Below are 18,705 nucleotides of genomic sequence, written 5' to 3' on the forward strand. Positions count from 1 at the left end.
ATTGGCTGATATCGATTAAACTGCTAAATCCTGGACTAAAACTGAATTGTCTACATACCCAGACGCTTAAAAATAAGAGATTGTAAGTGAAAGTGTTGATGAAAGACACTAACATCTTTTTGTATTTTTATCGTAGGCCTGCTAGTAAAGTTATTTTTAAAATAATTATTTAATTAATTTTAATGTCATGTACAATTTCATAAACTATGTCCTGGATGACTAAGCATCTCCATAGCAATACATCCTGCAAGTCATTAATGACATATAAATCAGTCACACGCCCTTTAATCATTGTTACGTAATCATGTGTACAGAATGTGCGCGTGTCTGTTCATTCTGTGGCCGCGGGGTGGCGCCACTGAGAGCTCAAGGACCTGACAGTGTTTGGAAACTCCCTTAAAATTCTCACCTGGAGCCTCTTGAGGATTAAGCAGAGAGGAGTATTTGAAGCAAGAGGAGAGCACAGTCTGCATGGAACGTTCAAGACTGACTGCTCTCTGAAGAACAAGAGTTTCCTAAGAAAACTGGAATAATGTGGAAATGCCTCACCTGAACCGTCCAGAGCAGATTCACATGGACTGTCCGATGTAAAGGATTTTACAGCGCCGAACAAGGAAACTGAGGGATCCAGAAGTTACAGGTAACAGCCCTACCCAGTCTGCCAATGACATTAAATCTTGTGTAATGCGTATAACGCAAAGTCAGAACTAAAGTTAGAACTTTATTTACTCGTAGTTAGCGCCAGTGTTTATGTTGTGGGTTTAATAATTAAAGTTTGTGCTCCTGCTCCTTGATATATTGTAGTAGCATATTTTCGGATATTACTTTCAGTAGGCTAGTATGCGTCTTGCTCTCTCTTTCTTTCTTTTTTTCTTTCTTTTTTTGGTGTTGTTGTTGTTGTTCTCATTTACTAACCGCATATATTTAAGTCAGTGACGTTTTTGTTAGGATCTATTTAAAATTTACATAAATGCAATTCACACAGACAATGAATTGCAGATAATTTCTGAATTAAATCATATTTTTGTGGGACTGTTGAAATTCTTGAAAAATTAAATGTTGGCATAAGTAGTTTGGCATGATCTTTTAATTAAAAAAAAAAAAATGTATTTTAGAAAATAACCACTGAAACAGTTTTGATTTAAATCATGATACATATTTTAAAAACTTTTTTCCATAAAATCAATGTCAGTGTGATGCAACCAGTGTGCAGGAAGCCATTTGTTGTCATGTGACAACCATAAACAGGAAATGATATCACAGAGAGGACCCCTGTAGACCCTCATGACTGTCAATAGGTCAGTAAGGCTATATATAATATGACAAAAGGTTAAGGTTAGCTAAGGCAACCAAAAAAAAAGTATATCTATGAAATCTTAATGATATTCATGGTTACATTTCTTTCTTTCTTTCTTTCTTTCTTTCTTTCTTTCTTTCTTTCTTTCTTTCTTTCTTTCTTTCTTTCTTTCTTTCTTTCTTTCTTTCTTTCTTTCTTTCTATAATGAAATATAAAAACCTTTTGGAAAATAATGTTTAACACTTAACCTTGTAATCAAGGTGCCTGAAAAATATTACTTTTTACTTGTGGGTTACTCCACATGACATTTATTAGAATGATTAAATCATGATTTTTATTTAAAAACCAATCATGTTATAACTTTTTTTAAATGCTTGAAACCAACATAAATACAAATATTCCGGTCCTACAAACTTGATGCATTTTGATTTCCCATTTCCCCGCCTATTTTGTATCACCTCAGACATTCTTATCTGTCATACATGTGTTGCTCAAAGACCTTGAGCAGGTTTGTACATTAACCTGAAACAGATAGGAGACCTGCAGGGTTTGGAGGAGGTGGAGTGAGACAGAGGGACTCCTGCTCTAATGTTCTTAGCTAATGCGTTGTTGATCATGGGTGACTTCTGGGAGAGTGAGAGAGAAAGAAAGAAAGAAAGGTGATTGTAGGTATTGTTGATTTTTGGGTGTGTCGCTGTACCCGTCAGGCTGCCATGCTGGGGCTTGTTTCTGAAGAGATTCCAGATCAGTTGCGCAACTGTGTGCAGAAGCAGGAGGAGTGTATGTGTGTTCTCCACTGCCCAACTGTAGGAAATAAAGTTACTGACTGATTTAAAAGAGTGTCCCTTTAGTTTTATTCATGGCTGATTTGCTTTTGCATAATCCATCACTCACACTGTTTTGATGTGGATCAGTTCCACAGATCTGAACGTGGTGAGGTCAAAGCCAGTTGTCATGGTGATGAGTTGTGTATGCAATTTGTGAGGATGACTGCCAATGATACTTCACTGTGATGCACCAACATCACTGTGACAACAATATTTACATTATTATTTAATCCATCATGTCAGTTGTGTTTGGGCCATTGTGCTCTTTATTGACAATTTACTTAAAATGCAGATAAATGCATTAAAATGTGCTAAATGCATATTATAGATCTTATTGTGAACAATTCATCCATGCATTTGCTTCATTTAAAAAAACAACAACATTTTAACCTCATAATGTTTCATAACCGGATCCCCCAGTGAAAAAAAACAGACCACTCTCTGGTGACATGCAGTCATTATCCAATCATTTAATCTGTTTAAACTCCGCCCACATCTCAAAATCCAATCAACAACATAATAACTAGTCGCCGCCCTACTTTTTTCTCCATTTCGATAATCTGTCACTCTCTGGTATACGTCACAATAGGGCTGGGCGGTATGACGTTATATATCGTGGCGATGGTATGTAATGTCGTCTTGTAGATTTTGCTATATTGTGTGTATCGCAGTATGTAAATATACACATGTAGCACAGCACTATTGACATGCATGAACGAGACAATAGAGCGCAATAAACTGAAAGTAAAAAATAACTCGGAAAGCCGCATCTCTTAGCATGCGATCGCAAGTTCGGTTCTCTTTCACATATATTGCGCTTGAATGGTTGAATACACATGCAATTATGTCAAAATGCCCATATTCATGTAAACATGTCTCAAGTGAAAGTAAACAGTTGGGTGTAAGCCGGATGTATATCAGTATACTGGATCCATCAAGAGTGCAAAACAGACAAACTCAAACCCACAAAAACACAATTAGCTTTTGGAATGGCATGCGTTAATTTGTGTGTGTGTGTGTGTGTGTGTGTGTGTGTTTTTTGTTTTATTTTGGTCTGTTTTGCACTCTTGATGTTTTAGAGATTCACCCCTTCACTGTTGAGTCACTGTTTTTCTGCATTCTGGCTGATTTGTAGATTGTATGCACAAAAAAACGAATTTACCATTCATTTCCTCCTATGGGGGTCATTTTTGACCCGAAGGTCCTGAGTGTTACTTTTTTTTTTTTTTTACGACCACTTAAACTTTTCAAATCCTGTCCCCAATGTTTTGGGGTGTTCATATACCAAGTACCAATAAAGTCACCAAGTTTCGGACCATTCCGATGAAGCTACGATTTTGTACTTTTTTTTTTTTTTTATAAAACGCAAGATCCACTATAGTGGTAAAAATGTGCTATTGCGTGATAGAAAATGCTCAATGTGTCCACCGGATGGCACCGATCTCATTTAAAAAATTGCTTTCATGAGGCCTAGGTTTGACTCTAAAATGAAATACAGCTTTAATAAAAAAATGTTTTTAAAAATTATATATCATTTTTTTTAAATTATATTCAATGGGGAAAAAATGGGTCATAATTATTGCATAAATATGAATTATAAATAAAAAAAAAGTATCTAAAAACACCAAAAGAGAAAATATTATTGAACAAAAATATATTTCATTGATTTTACTCAAGTGTTTTTTTTTATCTTAATCCCGCCCTCCGGTCCTGAGTGTGACCCATAAATGAAGAACCCCAGAGGTTTAAAGCCTAATTCTGACTTAAAGCTGCTCTATGTAAAACATTTTTCAGTAAAATATCAAAACCACTAGGCCACTAGGCACTAGGCCAGTGTGAGGGAGTCGCCTGTTGATTGCGTTACCCTCGTTTTCCGGTTTTATTCTGCAGAAACGCTTCACTCTCACTGCAGTGTGCAACAAGTGTCATAGCAGCCGCCGAGCGAACGCACAAAGTAACGTCATAACATCATTTTCAACACACTCAGATGTATCTAATATGATAAACAGAGTTGCGTTACCTCATACTCATGACCGGAAAACCGGAAGTGGCGCTTGCGACTGCCATAATAAAAGTCCCGCCACTCTTCTCATTAACAATCACTCCAGCGGCCTTGCTCAGCTCCACAACACTCGGTCCTGCTCTGCTTCATACTACGGTAACGTTAATAAATCGCATCCATGAACATGATTTCTGCCCGAGTCCTATTGCGATTTCTTTTCCACCGGCTGTGAGGTGAAGACCATATGTCCCAAGCCTGACAAGCCAGATCCACAAGATGTTTGGTCTGGAAACTCACCATTGACAGGGCTCAATCTGAGGGGCGGGATAAACGGTTGTCTTTCAAATTCCCTCTGCACGCAATTGGGTAGCGCCATGAGCGCCACAACCAATCAGAGCGAAGAAGGTGAAGCCGAGCTAACGTTAGTCGATAGACTTTCGCAGAATCTGATCGGCAGAACACATCTTTTCTTAAGAATGACTTCAGTGCCGTTCTTTGTTCTTTTCTCAAAGAAAAGCTTAACTCCAAGTCTTCCAGAGTCGCGGCCAAAGCCGATTCGAAAGGCCGCTGTTCGCCAGCTTCTTTGTTTACGACTAGCACGCAGAACCTCCGTGACGTGCCGTCATTATGTTAAGCCCGCCCACCGACTCTACTAGGGCTGTAGCGATACACTAATCTTACGATACACAATATTCAGCCAACGATACGATTCGATACGATTCGATATAATTCTATACACTTACATCATTTTCTGAAAGATTTAAAGGGGACAGAGTGATTTTGGTGACATCTTGTGAGGGTTTCATTTACTTGGATTGAATTAACTGAACTAAAATCATCAATTACACTATGTCTCTGACTGGACAGAGAGTCTACAGCTTGCAAATGCTGGACAAAATGAATCAAAGATGTGTTGGGAAAATGAGTTCCATTTATTGAAAACAAACTGTAGCTTACAAGCCTTTGAAAAGTAATAAAGTGCAGTATTGCAATTAACAATGGAGTTTTAAAAATTGCAGCAAGTGGCCTGTTCTGAACAGTTTCTTTGACAGCTTTTTTTAGCTTGACACTGACACTTGGTTGTATTTCCAGAGTATTTCACGTTTGTGTCACACAGCTTGCAAACCAACCGCGATGCTTTGTCTAAGTCAAGGGTCTCCAACCTTTTTTCATTTGAGAGCTACTTAAAACTCTTAAATAATGCATCATAATCATCATATTAACAACTATCCAAACTGTTTTACACCTGAAAGAGTATAGTAGTAGTTCCAGTAGTCTGTACAATACCACTATTTTTTTTAAATGTTTTATTATACATGATGATAATCATAAGTAAATAATACATAAACATGTAAAGGCTGTATGCTGTTTAAAAGTAAACATTGTTTATAAATGAAAGATCAAGTGAAAAATAAGCAACCATTAATAATTATAATTATTTATTTCATTATTATTATTAGTAGAGACGTATTATTATTACATAGAGATGTAGATAAATTTACTGTAGGCTACAATCTGTAGTCAATCTCTTCACGTTAAACCGAACTTTTATTTTGACGGGTTGCCGTGATTACCAGTGTCTGTGTTCATGATATGACACTGGGTGCGCGTCTCATCATCTCCCTAGTTCAGTCAGAGCACTGATCAGGGAGTCAGCCCATTGACTTATGTCCTGATCAGTGCCCTAACTACTGAACCAGGAGCTGATTGAGACGCGCCCAGTTTTCTCAAAAGAAACTGTAAATTCTCATGAAGTGACAGTTTATGCGTTCGTGTCGGCAGAGACTACAAGAGCGATTGCGCGCGCGCTGCGCCCGTCATCCACACAGACACAGAACATGCAGGAGTAATATTTAAATAGTATTTTGCAGTTTATTATTTACAGACACTAGTATATATTCGGCTTCAGTCTGGAGCCCTGCGCTTAAATTAACACGGAAGCAACTGAACGCAGCTGCTATGGTGAGCTATTTTTAGAACAGACCCGCGGGCAACTCATGTTGTTGACCCCTGAGTCTAAGTCGTCGCTTTCCTTCTTCTTTTTAAACCCAAAGTGCTCCCACACATCTGCTTTTAAGCACGAAGGCGCTGGATTTATATTCGCTGCCATTTTTTTTTTTTATCTCCTCGCTCTGACTCCGTAAACAAGAAGAGGTAACGTTAGACGTCGGCGTCTGTGTAAAGTTAGTAGTACGGGTAAGTTGCTCTACAGCGATACTAGCGGCTGGCTGACCAAATCGCTCTTCCTGCAACGCAAATGGGGGTAAACAGGGATTTGAATGGGACTTATGTATCGATACTCGCGGCTTAAAAATCGATACTTTCTTGGGAGAAAAAAATATCGCTTTATATCGCAGAATCGATAAAATTGCCCAGCCTTAGACTCTACACACGCTGTGATTGGCCTGACCAGAGTTTGGTTTTTCCAGCTCTCAGGTCTACCGAGAGTTGCTAGACTACACTCGAGCCAAAATAAATGTTCTGCCGCTAGGGTGCGTCTAGATTTCTAGGCTAACATGTCCCGAGATTCTGCGCTCAAACGTGGCATCATCAAACTACGCCTTTGTTTTGAACAGGCGACCTCTAGTGGGAGGAAAAGTTACATAGTGCATCTTTAATCTAAGCCTTGTCTGTGAAACCGAGCTTTGATGAATACAATGCAAAATTATTAATGGCTGGTAAATTCACAGTTTACTAGTTCTCCAGCTGTTGTTAAAAAGTTATTTTAGTACCCTGACTGGAAGGAAGTTACAGTGAAAAAAGGAATAAATAATCATTTACCATTTCTGTGCTTATGAACTTTGCTCATCGTATGGTCCCTAGCAACTGTGAGTGGCATCCTGAATATGGATTAGTTTAGTAAAAATATGATGAATATTGAGATGCTGTAAATTCCTTCTTGGTCTAGCGTCTGTCATATATTCTCAGCTAGTTCCGGAAGATTCCATTTGAAGTTCTGTATACTTTATTGACAAGGACGTGTCTGATAAACGCTCTTCTGTGTAGTGTCTGCATGTCTGTACTTGCCAATGTAACTGTTGTGGTTTGTTTGTGTTTTAGACGCTGTCCCACATGAAGGTGATGGCGTTCCAGGGTAACTCTAAAGGTCTTGATAAGGCAGCCGAGCCTGTGTCGTTGCCTGTGATCACTGAACCTGACCTCATGAGCAGCCCTGATGTGCCCCTTGCAATCATGAAGAGAAAACTCGCAAAGACCAATGACATTGAGGCTGTTGTTGGTTACATGAAAGACATCCATGCACATCTACAGGTTTAAAGCACCATTATTTACTTATCATTTTCCATAGATAATTATTTATTTACATTTGTTTTAAGTGTTAAAAGTTGTACACTACTGTTCAAAAGTTTGGGGTCCGTAATTTTTTATTTCTTTTATTTAATTTTCTCTTTTATTTAACAAGGACACATTAATTTGTTAAAAAGTTATAGCAAATGCATTAACTGTATATTGTTGCAAAATATTTCGATTTCAAATAAATTCTGTTCTTTTGACTTTTTATTCATCTAAGAATTCTGAAAAAATGTATCATGGTTTCCACAAAAATATTAAGCAGCACAATTGTTTTCAGTAAGCATAATAATAATAATATTTAAAAAAGCACCAAATCAGCATATTAGAATGATTTCTGAAGGATCATGTGACACTGAAGACTACAGTAGCCTAATACCTGCTGAACATTCAGAATAAATTAGATTTAAAAATATTAAAATGGATATTTAAAATGTAAAATAATGTATAAGATTACACAATATGACTGTTTTTACTGTATTTTTGACCAAATAAATGCATCCTTCCTTGGTGAACATGGAGGCTTCTTTCAAAAACATAAAAATCTTACAGACCCCAAACTTATGTCAGAGTCATAGATTTCAGTCAATATGATCATATTATAATGGTTTTGTGCTAATTTTTTTTTTGTGTGTGTGTAGGTGCTGGAGCTGCTTGGTAACACTATGCGTAAGATCGTGGAGCATGTGGTGCAGGAGAAGGATGAAGTGCAGGGTTATATGAATGGACGTGAAGATCTCACACAGTATGAATGTTACAAAACAGCCATCAAGCACTACAAGGAGCACTGCTTCAACTGGCACCAGCAGGAGGTACAAACGGGCTTTCTGCATCATTAGTTGTGGTGTGCTCACTGTTTGTGTGTGCGTGACATCTTTTCTCTCTTGTTTCAGTATGAATATGCTCTGAGACACCTGTATGCTTTAGTAAACCTGTGTGAGGGAGGATACCAGGCTTGGAGGTAAAAACACGTTTCCTTTTTTCACACCTCTTATTGCTTTTCTCTAGACTCTGATGTCTAAACTTTGTAAACGATAAAGCTTGTGAAGTGTGTTTCCATAATTAAACAGCGCCCTCTGCCTGCGCTAGTGAGTTATGTAAAGATTACTTGTGGGATGTGAGAGCTCATTGGCTCAATATTATTTGTGATTTTAAATCTCATATCTCTCCATTCCCACAGAATCACAGCAGCCATGGATGACATTTGTTACTTCAGACAATAGAAATGTGAATTTGAGCCTCAGAGGACTTTTATTGGACGAACTACTCCTGCACATAAGAATCTGATTGTGGAAGAAATCTGTATCGACAGACACAGCTTTGATTTGAATCTTTTTGAAAAGGTTTCTTTTTAATGAGGATTTGCACTTTTAAATTTATTTTTTTTATGGGATGTTTTACTGATCTTTATTTTTTTTTTTAAAGAAAGAAATCTGCTTTAAGATAGTGCCCAGCGATTCCTGACAAACACTTTGGGCTGTTAACTTTTTATACATGTATCGTGTGTGTATGTTTTGTTTGTTTTTTTCATCAGATGCCTCATCAATGAGAACAACAGATTTTTGGCAGGACAGATTTAGAATGACACAATGACGTTTGAAATTAAAGCATGTTTTTTGGGACCTCAGTTATGTTAAGTTTGGAAACCAAAGCATTTACAGGTCCATTTAGAGAATGAAGTCCAAATGCATTCAAACTATTTTAAACAAACACTAGCTTGACACATTTAGCGGCATATTGCACGAATATTTTGAATTTTTATTTTTTAAGCTGGTGTTCATCACCTTGTTGACTGAGCCATGAACATACCCAATTTCTCTCCAGTAGTGACTTAAAGGAGCTCTTATCTGACTAAATGTATATCTATCAAACGTAGCTACCTGAAGTCTGTGGTCATACTTAAGAAGTGTCTTAAACAACTGAGATCACTGCTCAAAAACAGCTGCACTTTGAGCAGTTAATGAGCAGGTGTGTTTAGTGCAATGGTGGATGTGTCAGGCTGTGCTATTATATCAAGTGCCCTCTGTTTAGAGCAAACTGAAGCCTCAAACCACTGAACTAAGGAGAGGTGTAATTTAAGATTGAGCTCTGTAGGAAAAGTGAGTTCACACTGACAACATGGGCTAAACAATACACTGAACTACTATCAGCCCTCTTTTCAATGTATCATCTGTTAAGCAGTGAGTTATTGATTATAATAATAAACCTGAATTGATTGGAATTTGTCTTTTCATTTTCTTTCAGTCCAAGTTATAGCTTTATTCTGTTGACAACTGAATAGATGTTACTAGAGGGACATTTTTTTTAGTTGATTTCATTGATTCTTGTATCATATACCGCATAGCAACAAAAATAAAATCAAATAAATACATTATACACCGATCAGGCACAACATTATGACCGTTGAAGTGAATCACACTTATTATCTCTTCATCACGGCACCTGTTAGTCGGTGGGATATATTAGGCAGTAAGTGAACATTTTGTCCTCAAAGTTGATGTGTTAGAAGCAGGAAAAATGGGCAAGTGTAAGGATTTGAGCAAGTTTGACAAGGGCCAAATTGTGATGGCTAGACGACTGGGTCAGAGCATCTCCAAAACTGCAGCTCTTGTGGGGTATTCCCGGTCCTCATCTTTTTGCTGTAGAGCTGTGATCTGTTTAGATTGGAGTTTCATGAGCTACAATATAATTTACTGGTAAAATAAACAATATGTTTGCAGTTCTTCCGCTTTTTATCTAAAAACCTACCAATTTGACTGAAGGCTGCAAGTTTCTTATGTAGCCTAATACACTCACCCCCAGTTTCCCCAGACAAGGCTTAACCCTAGGCCCAGACTAAAATGCATGATTTAACTGAACTGAGATATCTTAAAATATGTCGGTGCCATTGTTTTGTCTCAAGATGCACACCATTAGTATTTTTTTCGAAGGCATGTTTATAAAAGCTACCTAAATGCCCTAATTGAACTAAGGCCTAATCCTGGCTTAAAGGGGACCTATTATGCGAAATTCACTTTTACATGGTGTACATGGTTTGAACATAAATGTGTGTTTGGCAGTGTGTGTACACAACCACCCTATATTGGTAAAAATCCACCCTCTCCTTTTCTTAATCCCCATAAATCAGTGTCTCGCTCAGAACAAGCCATTTGCAGATTCCTGGCAAAGTGACGTCACATTTCACAGGCCCCGCCCACGAGTGTTGATGGACACTGCCTTATTAGCAAAGACCCCGTCCTCAAAGAGCTGTACAAAGTCCGCCATGTTTATCTCCTCTCCAGAGCATTTAACAGCAGCATTCAAGTAAGAATTGTGTTCTTAATAAAGCTACCAACATTCATTCAGTCAAGAGCAGTGAGGGATTTTCTGTTTATCTTTTGTTGTTTGATTCATATTAACAGCAGATATAGCAGTAGCAGTCACTTTAGTACACAGATCTAATATACACACGGGATTTCTGTGCTGCATACGTGCACAGACGATGGGCGTCGGAACAATCAATGATATAGACCAATTTACAGCCTACGTCACACTGACGTCACGCAGGTTCAACTGCGCATGTCGGTTGCAAAAGACGATCTGGAAAGTGTTATAATGTATGAAACACATTAGTGCTTTAGGCTATAGGCCTACATAAAACAAAGCTTTTGGATCGAATCAAGTAGTGTAAAGAAACTTCGTTCCTGCCTTTTGAGCTCGTCGCTAGATTCTTGGATGGAGTAGCGCAAACAGGCCTTGCAAAAACCTCTTCATCGGCACAATATTGGTTTCAATATTAAGATTTTTATCCAGATCAGCCGATTCCATGCAGCTCTCTTCCACGAGGTGTCCAGCTAATATAACGCTTTCTTGAAGGGACTGATTCTTCCGTTTTTTGCCCATTATATCAAGTCAAAAGTTAAGAATTGCCTAAAATTATCAAGAGAAAAAAAACCTAATAATCACAATCTGAACTTTACATACTCAAAACTCAGCTTGTTAGCTTTAACTCCTCAAACTACTTGGACGCTTAAAAAACATGACCTTTCACTCCACTGCAGTCATCCAAGCTCTCCTCTGCTTAGCCATTTGAACTGTGTCAACCCAGAGTATGTTCGCGGTTAATTCTCAACTGAGACAAGTCACCATGGAAACGGACACTAAGAAAAAAGCACACCATACTTCTTTAATGGCTATTTACATATCGCCACCAAATTAGTGGTTGTGAAATTAAAGTAATGTTGAATCACTGTGAATAAGAACTATATTGTTGGTTTAATACCAATTATATAATAAAAAGATTGATTAAACTAAATAACAGTCTGTGCTCGCAGGGATAACAGCTGTAAAGGTTAATTTTTTTGTTTAGTCATTTTGGAACCGAAAGTTGATGTTATCTGCTAACTTACCCTTAAACATACCAGGTATGTCACACAACCTGCTATCTGGAATACCCCCAAACCTGGGACTTGATGCTCTCCTGTGCCTTACCTCCTGCTCCCGGATTACTGCTTGATCAGGTAGCCTAATCATATTTCTGAATCGATATTAAATTTGAGGAATGTAACTGATCTCCATTCATATTAGCCTGTTCCCACTAAAACAATCAAGTCAAGTCAACTTTATTTATATAGCGCTTTTAACAATGCAGATTGTTTCAAAGCAGCTTTAGAGTGTTAAACAGGAAAATAATGCAGCATAATTTTATTCAGCCGTCTAGCCATTCTGGAGAAAACGGTGATGTCATAATTTAAATGAACTGATCATACAGTGACAATGTGGGCTTTAGATCAGTAATTTAGTTTATATGGTTAATTTAGTTTAATAATTAGATTTCGATATTCAGTTGAAAAATGTTGTCCCCAACTGAGCACACCAAGCCAGAGGCAAGGAAACCAAAACCCCATCAGGTGACCTAATGGAGAAAAATAAACCTTGGGTGAAACCAGGCTCAGTCTGGGGTGCCAGTTCTCCTCTGGCCAATTAACAAACAGCGTATGATTATTATTCTGGAAACTTTACAGGTCATAATAGATCGGAATAGTCGAAGGATCGGAGGCAACATGCCGGAGACGGGTTTATTGAGGATGACATCAATTTAAGTATTATTAAAATTGTAATAGTCGAACAATCAGAGTCATCACGATCACAAACTACATCTTGTATTTATGAGTGCCATTTTGTGAGAGTGCCATTTTGTGAGAGATTAAGGTCTAAAGTGAATATGCAGCTTTAAATAAATGTCATTGAATAAAAAACCCAAGCTCTTTTATTCTTCAAGATAAACTTGTCACTTGAATGTTATGTAGTTTCATGGAAAATGAACTGAGATATCTTCTAGTGTTTGTCACTGATGAAGCAGCTGTGTGCAGCGCTTAAACCCCTCCCCTGGTGAAGACCTCATTCAATGCAATTCTAATAACCTCCTTAAACCTTGCGACGCAATATTCTTTATAAATACACACGAATATTTAACTCCACAACACATGGTTTGCGGTATCAATGCTTTTATTGATTATAGGAATGTTTCAGAGCAGGTATTGAGAAGAGATTAAAGCTTAGAAAAGATTTAAATGAAGTAAAATAATTTTTGGTAAAGATAAGTGTACAAAGTAACTGGAGCAGCATTACTGCACAGTCTCACAGGCCTGAACAGGCACAAATATAGCCCATTTGGTGTGAACAGGATGCGTCGTTCCAAGAACGGTTAGCTGTAGGGTGGAAATATGAAAGCAGTTATTCTGATTATTATGGTGGGCTTACAATAAAAATAAAATGGAATGTTCAACTTAAAGCACATTGTGACGTCCAAATGAGCCATTTCATGTTATCGCATGATATGAAATTAGAGTATTGTAAATGATAATAGCAAGTATTCAAAAATCAGACAGCATTCTCACAGGTCCAGTTGATCTCCCCACAGTTCTCGATACCCAGATTGTTAGGTTCTCCAGAGCTCCAGTTGGTAAAGTTATACACAGATCCATCACTCCACAGCCACTGTCCTTCCTAAAGGGTGAAGACAGTGCTCTGTACTCAGACTTCAGTAAGTTCAGCGTTAAACCATCCTCATTAGAAACTTTGCGGTTACATGTTTAAAGCAGAAATTTCAGTTTAGACAAACAATTGTGTCTCTTTAGGACACACCATTTAACTTACTTCTTCACCATCATGACCACCAATCCAAGAACGTGTGGAGGAAGAAGGCAACAGACTCAGCAGGAAATCATTTTCCAGTTTATCATGCACAGATGCCAGATTTGCGTCTGCAAGACTTTGGCAGTTTCTCTAAAGAGACAGATTCTCATTGTCAATACAAAATGTGATCTTTTTTTGGCATAAAGCATAAGTGACTTTTTAAACAACTTTAGTCATTTGCAAACGGTCTGCTCTGATTGATTATTTACTCAGTCTTCTGTATTATTTATTTGCAGAAAATAAAGGTTTACTTTATACAAGCGTCTTTGAATACTAATGTAATAACATTTAATCAATCATTTGATTCAGTGATGTAGTTAAAGACACCTAATATAATGACCACATCACCTTGTTGTAACTAACACATTACCTCTGCTGTGACCCAGGTAACCGACTGAGCGAAGAACTTGTAACACCGGTCTCCAAAATTTGACCATCTACGGGGGCATTCAACTGCACCAGAACATAAATGTTAGGGTTCTTGTAATATTCACAGCAAAGAATGCTTTAATTTTATTATTATTTTATGTGGCTTAGATTTGTTTGTGTGATTATGTGCTGAAAATGTATACTTTAGACCAGGGTTCATCAAGCTCGGTCCTGGAGGGCAACCATCCTGCAGAGTTTAGCTCTAACCCTGATCAAACACACCTTCCTGTGATTTTCTAGTGATCCTGAATACCTTGATTAACCTGCTCAGGTGTGTTTGATCAGGGTTGGAGCTAAACTCTGCAGGACAGTGGCCCTCCAGGACCGAGTTTGAGGAACCCTGCTTTAGACACTTTAAACCCCCCATTAATCATGTAAATATTTCCAAAATGCTTTTAAAATGGAATAGCAAGAGTTTTTGCAAATAAATGTCTCACCTTCTGCATTCCCCATTAAGAAGATAGTGAAAAGAAGCAGAAAACTTCTCAGCATTGCCATGATGAACCTGAAACGAATTAGCACTGCACTCATTTGCTACACACTGTTCTAAATGTATTTTAAAGACAAAAGACACTTTAGATTAGAAATGTTATTCAGTAGGTTTTTGTTCCAAAAAAAAAAACTCACCTTGGTTTGGTTGTTGCCTTTAGAATCTAAGAGGAAGATTTAGTGAAGTTCCAGAAACAGCCCTGCTTTTATACTTTATGTCAAGTGTGTATAGACCAATTTGCAGCCTACGTCACACTGACGTCACGCAGGTTCAACTGCGCATGTCGATAAATCGTGTTTTTTTTTTAAATTTATTTATTTATTTATTTTTTTTATTAAACATTCACTTACAATATGCAAAGGTGAAGCCATAAACCAGAAAACATAGCCAGAGGTTCAGGGACGGAGAAACATTACATAATTTGAGTTTGGAGAAAAATAAATAAATAAAAATGAAAATAAATAAACAGATGAGGAAGCATCAATTAAACACAAGTCTTCCCACAAAATATAAAATAATAATAGGCTAATGAAATGAGAAAAGAAAAAAAAACCCGAAAGAAACAACAACATTATATTAATTACCAATACATTAATTAAACAAAAACGCCAAAATTTGAGCATACATTCAGAGTTTTAGTAGCCTTTTTGTTACAAGAGGTAGATATAGATTTAATATAGATCTTAACATCTTCTTGAAAGTGAGAAAAATTGGGGGTAACTTTAATAGTTTTACATTTGTGGATAAAATATTTAGCAAGAAAAATTATTAGGTTGCAAAGAAAAAAAATATTTTCATCTTGCTTCTCATAACTGAAAAACCCAAACAAAATATCCTTGAAATAGAGCTCAAAATCTTTATACATATTGTTTACAATGAACTGGCAAATATCTTGCCAAAGTTTTCTTGTATGACCACAATGCCAAAAAAGATGCAAGATAGTTTCTGGTTGTGAATCACAAAAAGTACAATCGGTAAATCGTGTTTCCCAAACGGGGTGCCGTCTGACTGACGAGAGCAGGGGTGCCGTATAAAAGTCCTTCAAATCATTTTTTTTACCCCTCAAATTTTTCAAATAATTATCTCTTTGTAAACTTTGTTCAATGCATGCGAGTGCTGCCGTATGTTCGAATACGACCATTTTCGCTGTCATCACCCGGGTGACGTGCCAGAAGACGCGAATGAGAAGTCACGCGCGCTGTGAGAAAATGCACTCTATGCACTCATCCGAGAGCGCGCACATGTCTCACAGCGCGCAAATATTGAGTTCTCTTTCAAGTCTTGTTCTTGAACGGACAAACTCACACAAAAAGTATGTCAACAGGTCCATCTTGAGTATTCTAGCAGACATAGTCTGTATATGCCTTAAGTAAACTTTATACAGTCGAGAAAGACGACGCATATCCGAGCATTGTCAAGGACATCACTCACTGCTCTTGATTGAATAGCTTTTGTAAGTTTAATAGGATTAATCTTTAATTTATACACTCAAATATGCAATGTTATTTTACATTTGATCAATTTCTGTACCTGAAAACTTATGTTAGACGTACCTGAAAAGCATAGTTTATTTTATTAGTATCTTTGCTCAATAGTATTTATTTGTGCTGCTGCTTGTATTTAAATTATTTGTTCTTATTATTTTCTTTATTTTTATTTGACAGTGGTCATTTTTTCCCTGAACATAGCAAATACTGAACTGTACTGGAACCGTGAACTTAAAACCGTGATCAATCCGAACCGTTACACGGTAGCGTAACGTAGGGTAGAGTGGGGGAAAACGCCCCCCTTAAGGAAAATGTGACATTACAGTGAAACAAAACATAAATGTGACTTGAATTGCCATCCCGGTTTTGAGTGACTATGGCAGGAGTTATTCACCAAATATTAAAATTGCACAGCCTTCATAATTAATTAGTATTTTGACTGAAAATATTTTTGTACAAAGGGGGCGTTTTGCCCCAGCAGTGGGGTAAAACGCCCCCCAAGGTGGGGTAAAATGCCCCCTTTCTTCCCAACCAGTTTGCTTCATAGATCAACAGCAAAATAAGCAGACTATAGTTTTTAATCTCTCAAAGTAAAAGGCAAGTAATGTATCAACATGTATATATATTAATATTTATTTGAGGAATGTCCAAAATATCAAAATTTTTACCATTTATATTTATATATAAGCCATGCAAACAAATATGTTGTAATAAATAAATAAACATTAATTCATTAGTCATTCACAGCCATTTTAACATTTATATTTATACATATAACTAAGCCATGCAAACAAATATGTTGTAATAATAAATAAACAAATAAATAAATATATACATAAACATTAATTAATTAGCCATTCGCAGCAATTTTACCATTTATATTTATATAACTAAGCCATGCAAACAAATGTGTTGTAATAAATAAATACATAAATAAACAAATAAATACTAAATAAACAAATTAATAAATACATACATAAATAAACTTTAATTCAGTAGCCATTCACATAATCTAATATGTTATTATAGTAATTATGATAGAGAGAAACTATGCCCTTTGGGGGGCGTTTTACCCCTCAGCGTAGGGGGCGTTTTACCCCACAAGCTATGACTTTTTAAAAAAATGTTTAATTTTTAAGATATAATTATATTCCTTATAAATAACATTTCCTCTCAAACTACAGACTTCACTATTCATCTATCATACATCACTGTGATATCCTGCAGAACAATATTCTCTTAAACACTTGTTTACTAATATCTGAAAATTATAGCACTTAGCATGTAATCCTCTTCTCTTCAAATACGTCGCTGGTGTCAGCTTCTCCAAGGAGATTTGTTTATCCCCGTTGTCAACGAAGTGCATAGCAACAGTGAAAATATATCTTGACTCCCTCTAGTGGTTATTTTGGGAAAAACAGGTGGGGGGCGTTTTACCCCAGGGGGGCGTTTTCCCCCACTCTACCCTATGCGAGGGGGTGCCACAAAATGGAGAACATTTTCAAAGGGTGCCCTGACTGAAAAAAGGTTGGGAAACACTGCTTTAGGCTATACACAGGGCCGGCGCGTGCCTATAGGCGAACTAGGCAGCCAGCACAGTCAGGGCGGCAAGAAAAAAATACCCCCCCCCATTTAATTAATTTAATTATTATTTTTTGGACATTCGTTTGAATTATTGCACTTCCATCATTAAGTTATCACTCCATTCATTATTCTAAATCTAAATTAACTTTATAGTAGCCAGTAGCCTACTACGCCCACCCCACATTGAGCGCCAGACTCCCTGATGTACAATCCAAAAATATCATCAAAACGAAAAAAAAAAAAGAAAAAAATCTGTACATGAATACAAAAGATGACTACTTTTACTGCTGGTTATGGCTAATGGTTTTATAGCCTAATGCGCTTCTGAAAGGTAGGCTTAATGTGTATGTGAGAGAAAGTGGCGGAGAAGTTGTGTCTCAGCTTATTTTGTGCGTAAATGAAAAATGAAAGTTGACTGGACGAAGGCTACATTGAGCACATCTGAATCCATTTTTTGTAAATGTAATGTTACATCTGTTCCCGATTTATGCCGTCCTACAGCGGCTATTTTTGGCCAGAGACACAACGTTGCCATCAGACCTATTGCTGGGATGCCATATTGATATTAATAATAATAGCCTACGAATAGCTTTGCGCACACAGAGACTAACACTGATTTGCGTGTGTCATTCATTAAAAATGAACTAGAGACTTGTGCGTTCAGCACATTTGAATAAGAAACAATATGGAGCCCATAAAACACGAAAGCACAATAGGCATATCGCTTTTTATATTTCGTTGTGTTGTGCACTACTGGGCCACCGTATAAAACGCATGCAGATGATAATATTTCATGATGATGAAGAACTGCAATGTCACGGCATGTTCACGAGCTGTGAAGGCTTCACCTCTGGGGGTGGGGAAAAACAGCTCATTTGCATTTAAAGGAGACACACACAAAACAGCTCATTTTTTCTCAAACCCAAAAATTGGCATTTTCAAAATGGTATATTAAATGATCTGTTAGGAATTTTAATCTGAAACTTCACAGACACACTCTGGGGACACCTGAGACTTATATTACATCTTGAAAAAAGAGGCATAATACGTGCACTGTCTGAAACCAGGCCTCAATTTTTGATTTTTCATTGTATCCTCTGTTT

General features: G+C 37.2%; 1 protein-coding gene across 1 annotated transcript; it reads left to right on the forward strand.

Annotated features, from left to right (window-relative positions):
- The first annotated feature begins 325 nt into the window (after window positions 1–325).
- Window positions 326–9,654, forward strand: LOC307142085 (legumain-like). The gene is made up of 5 exons (XM_079842612.1): window positions 326–640; window positions 7,187–7,396; window positions 8,077–8,247; window positions 8,329–8,396; window positions 8,616–9,654. The coding sequence occupies exons 2-5, from the start codon at window positions 7,199–7,201 to the stop codon at window positions 8,656–8,658; spliced, it is 480 nt and encodes a 159-aa protein (XP_079698738.1). The 5' UTR covers window positions 326–640; window positions 7,187–7,198; the 3' UTR covers window positions 8,659–9,654.
- The last annotated feature ends 9,051 nt before the right edge of the window (window positions 9,655–18,705 follow it).

This window comes from Gobio gobio, assembly GCF_949357685.1.
Source record: "Gobio gobio genome assembly, chromosome: 18".
Classification (NCBI taxonomy): Eukaryota; Metazoa; Chordata; class Actinopteri; order Cypriniformes; family Gobionidae; genus Gobio; species Gobio gobio.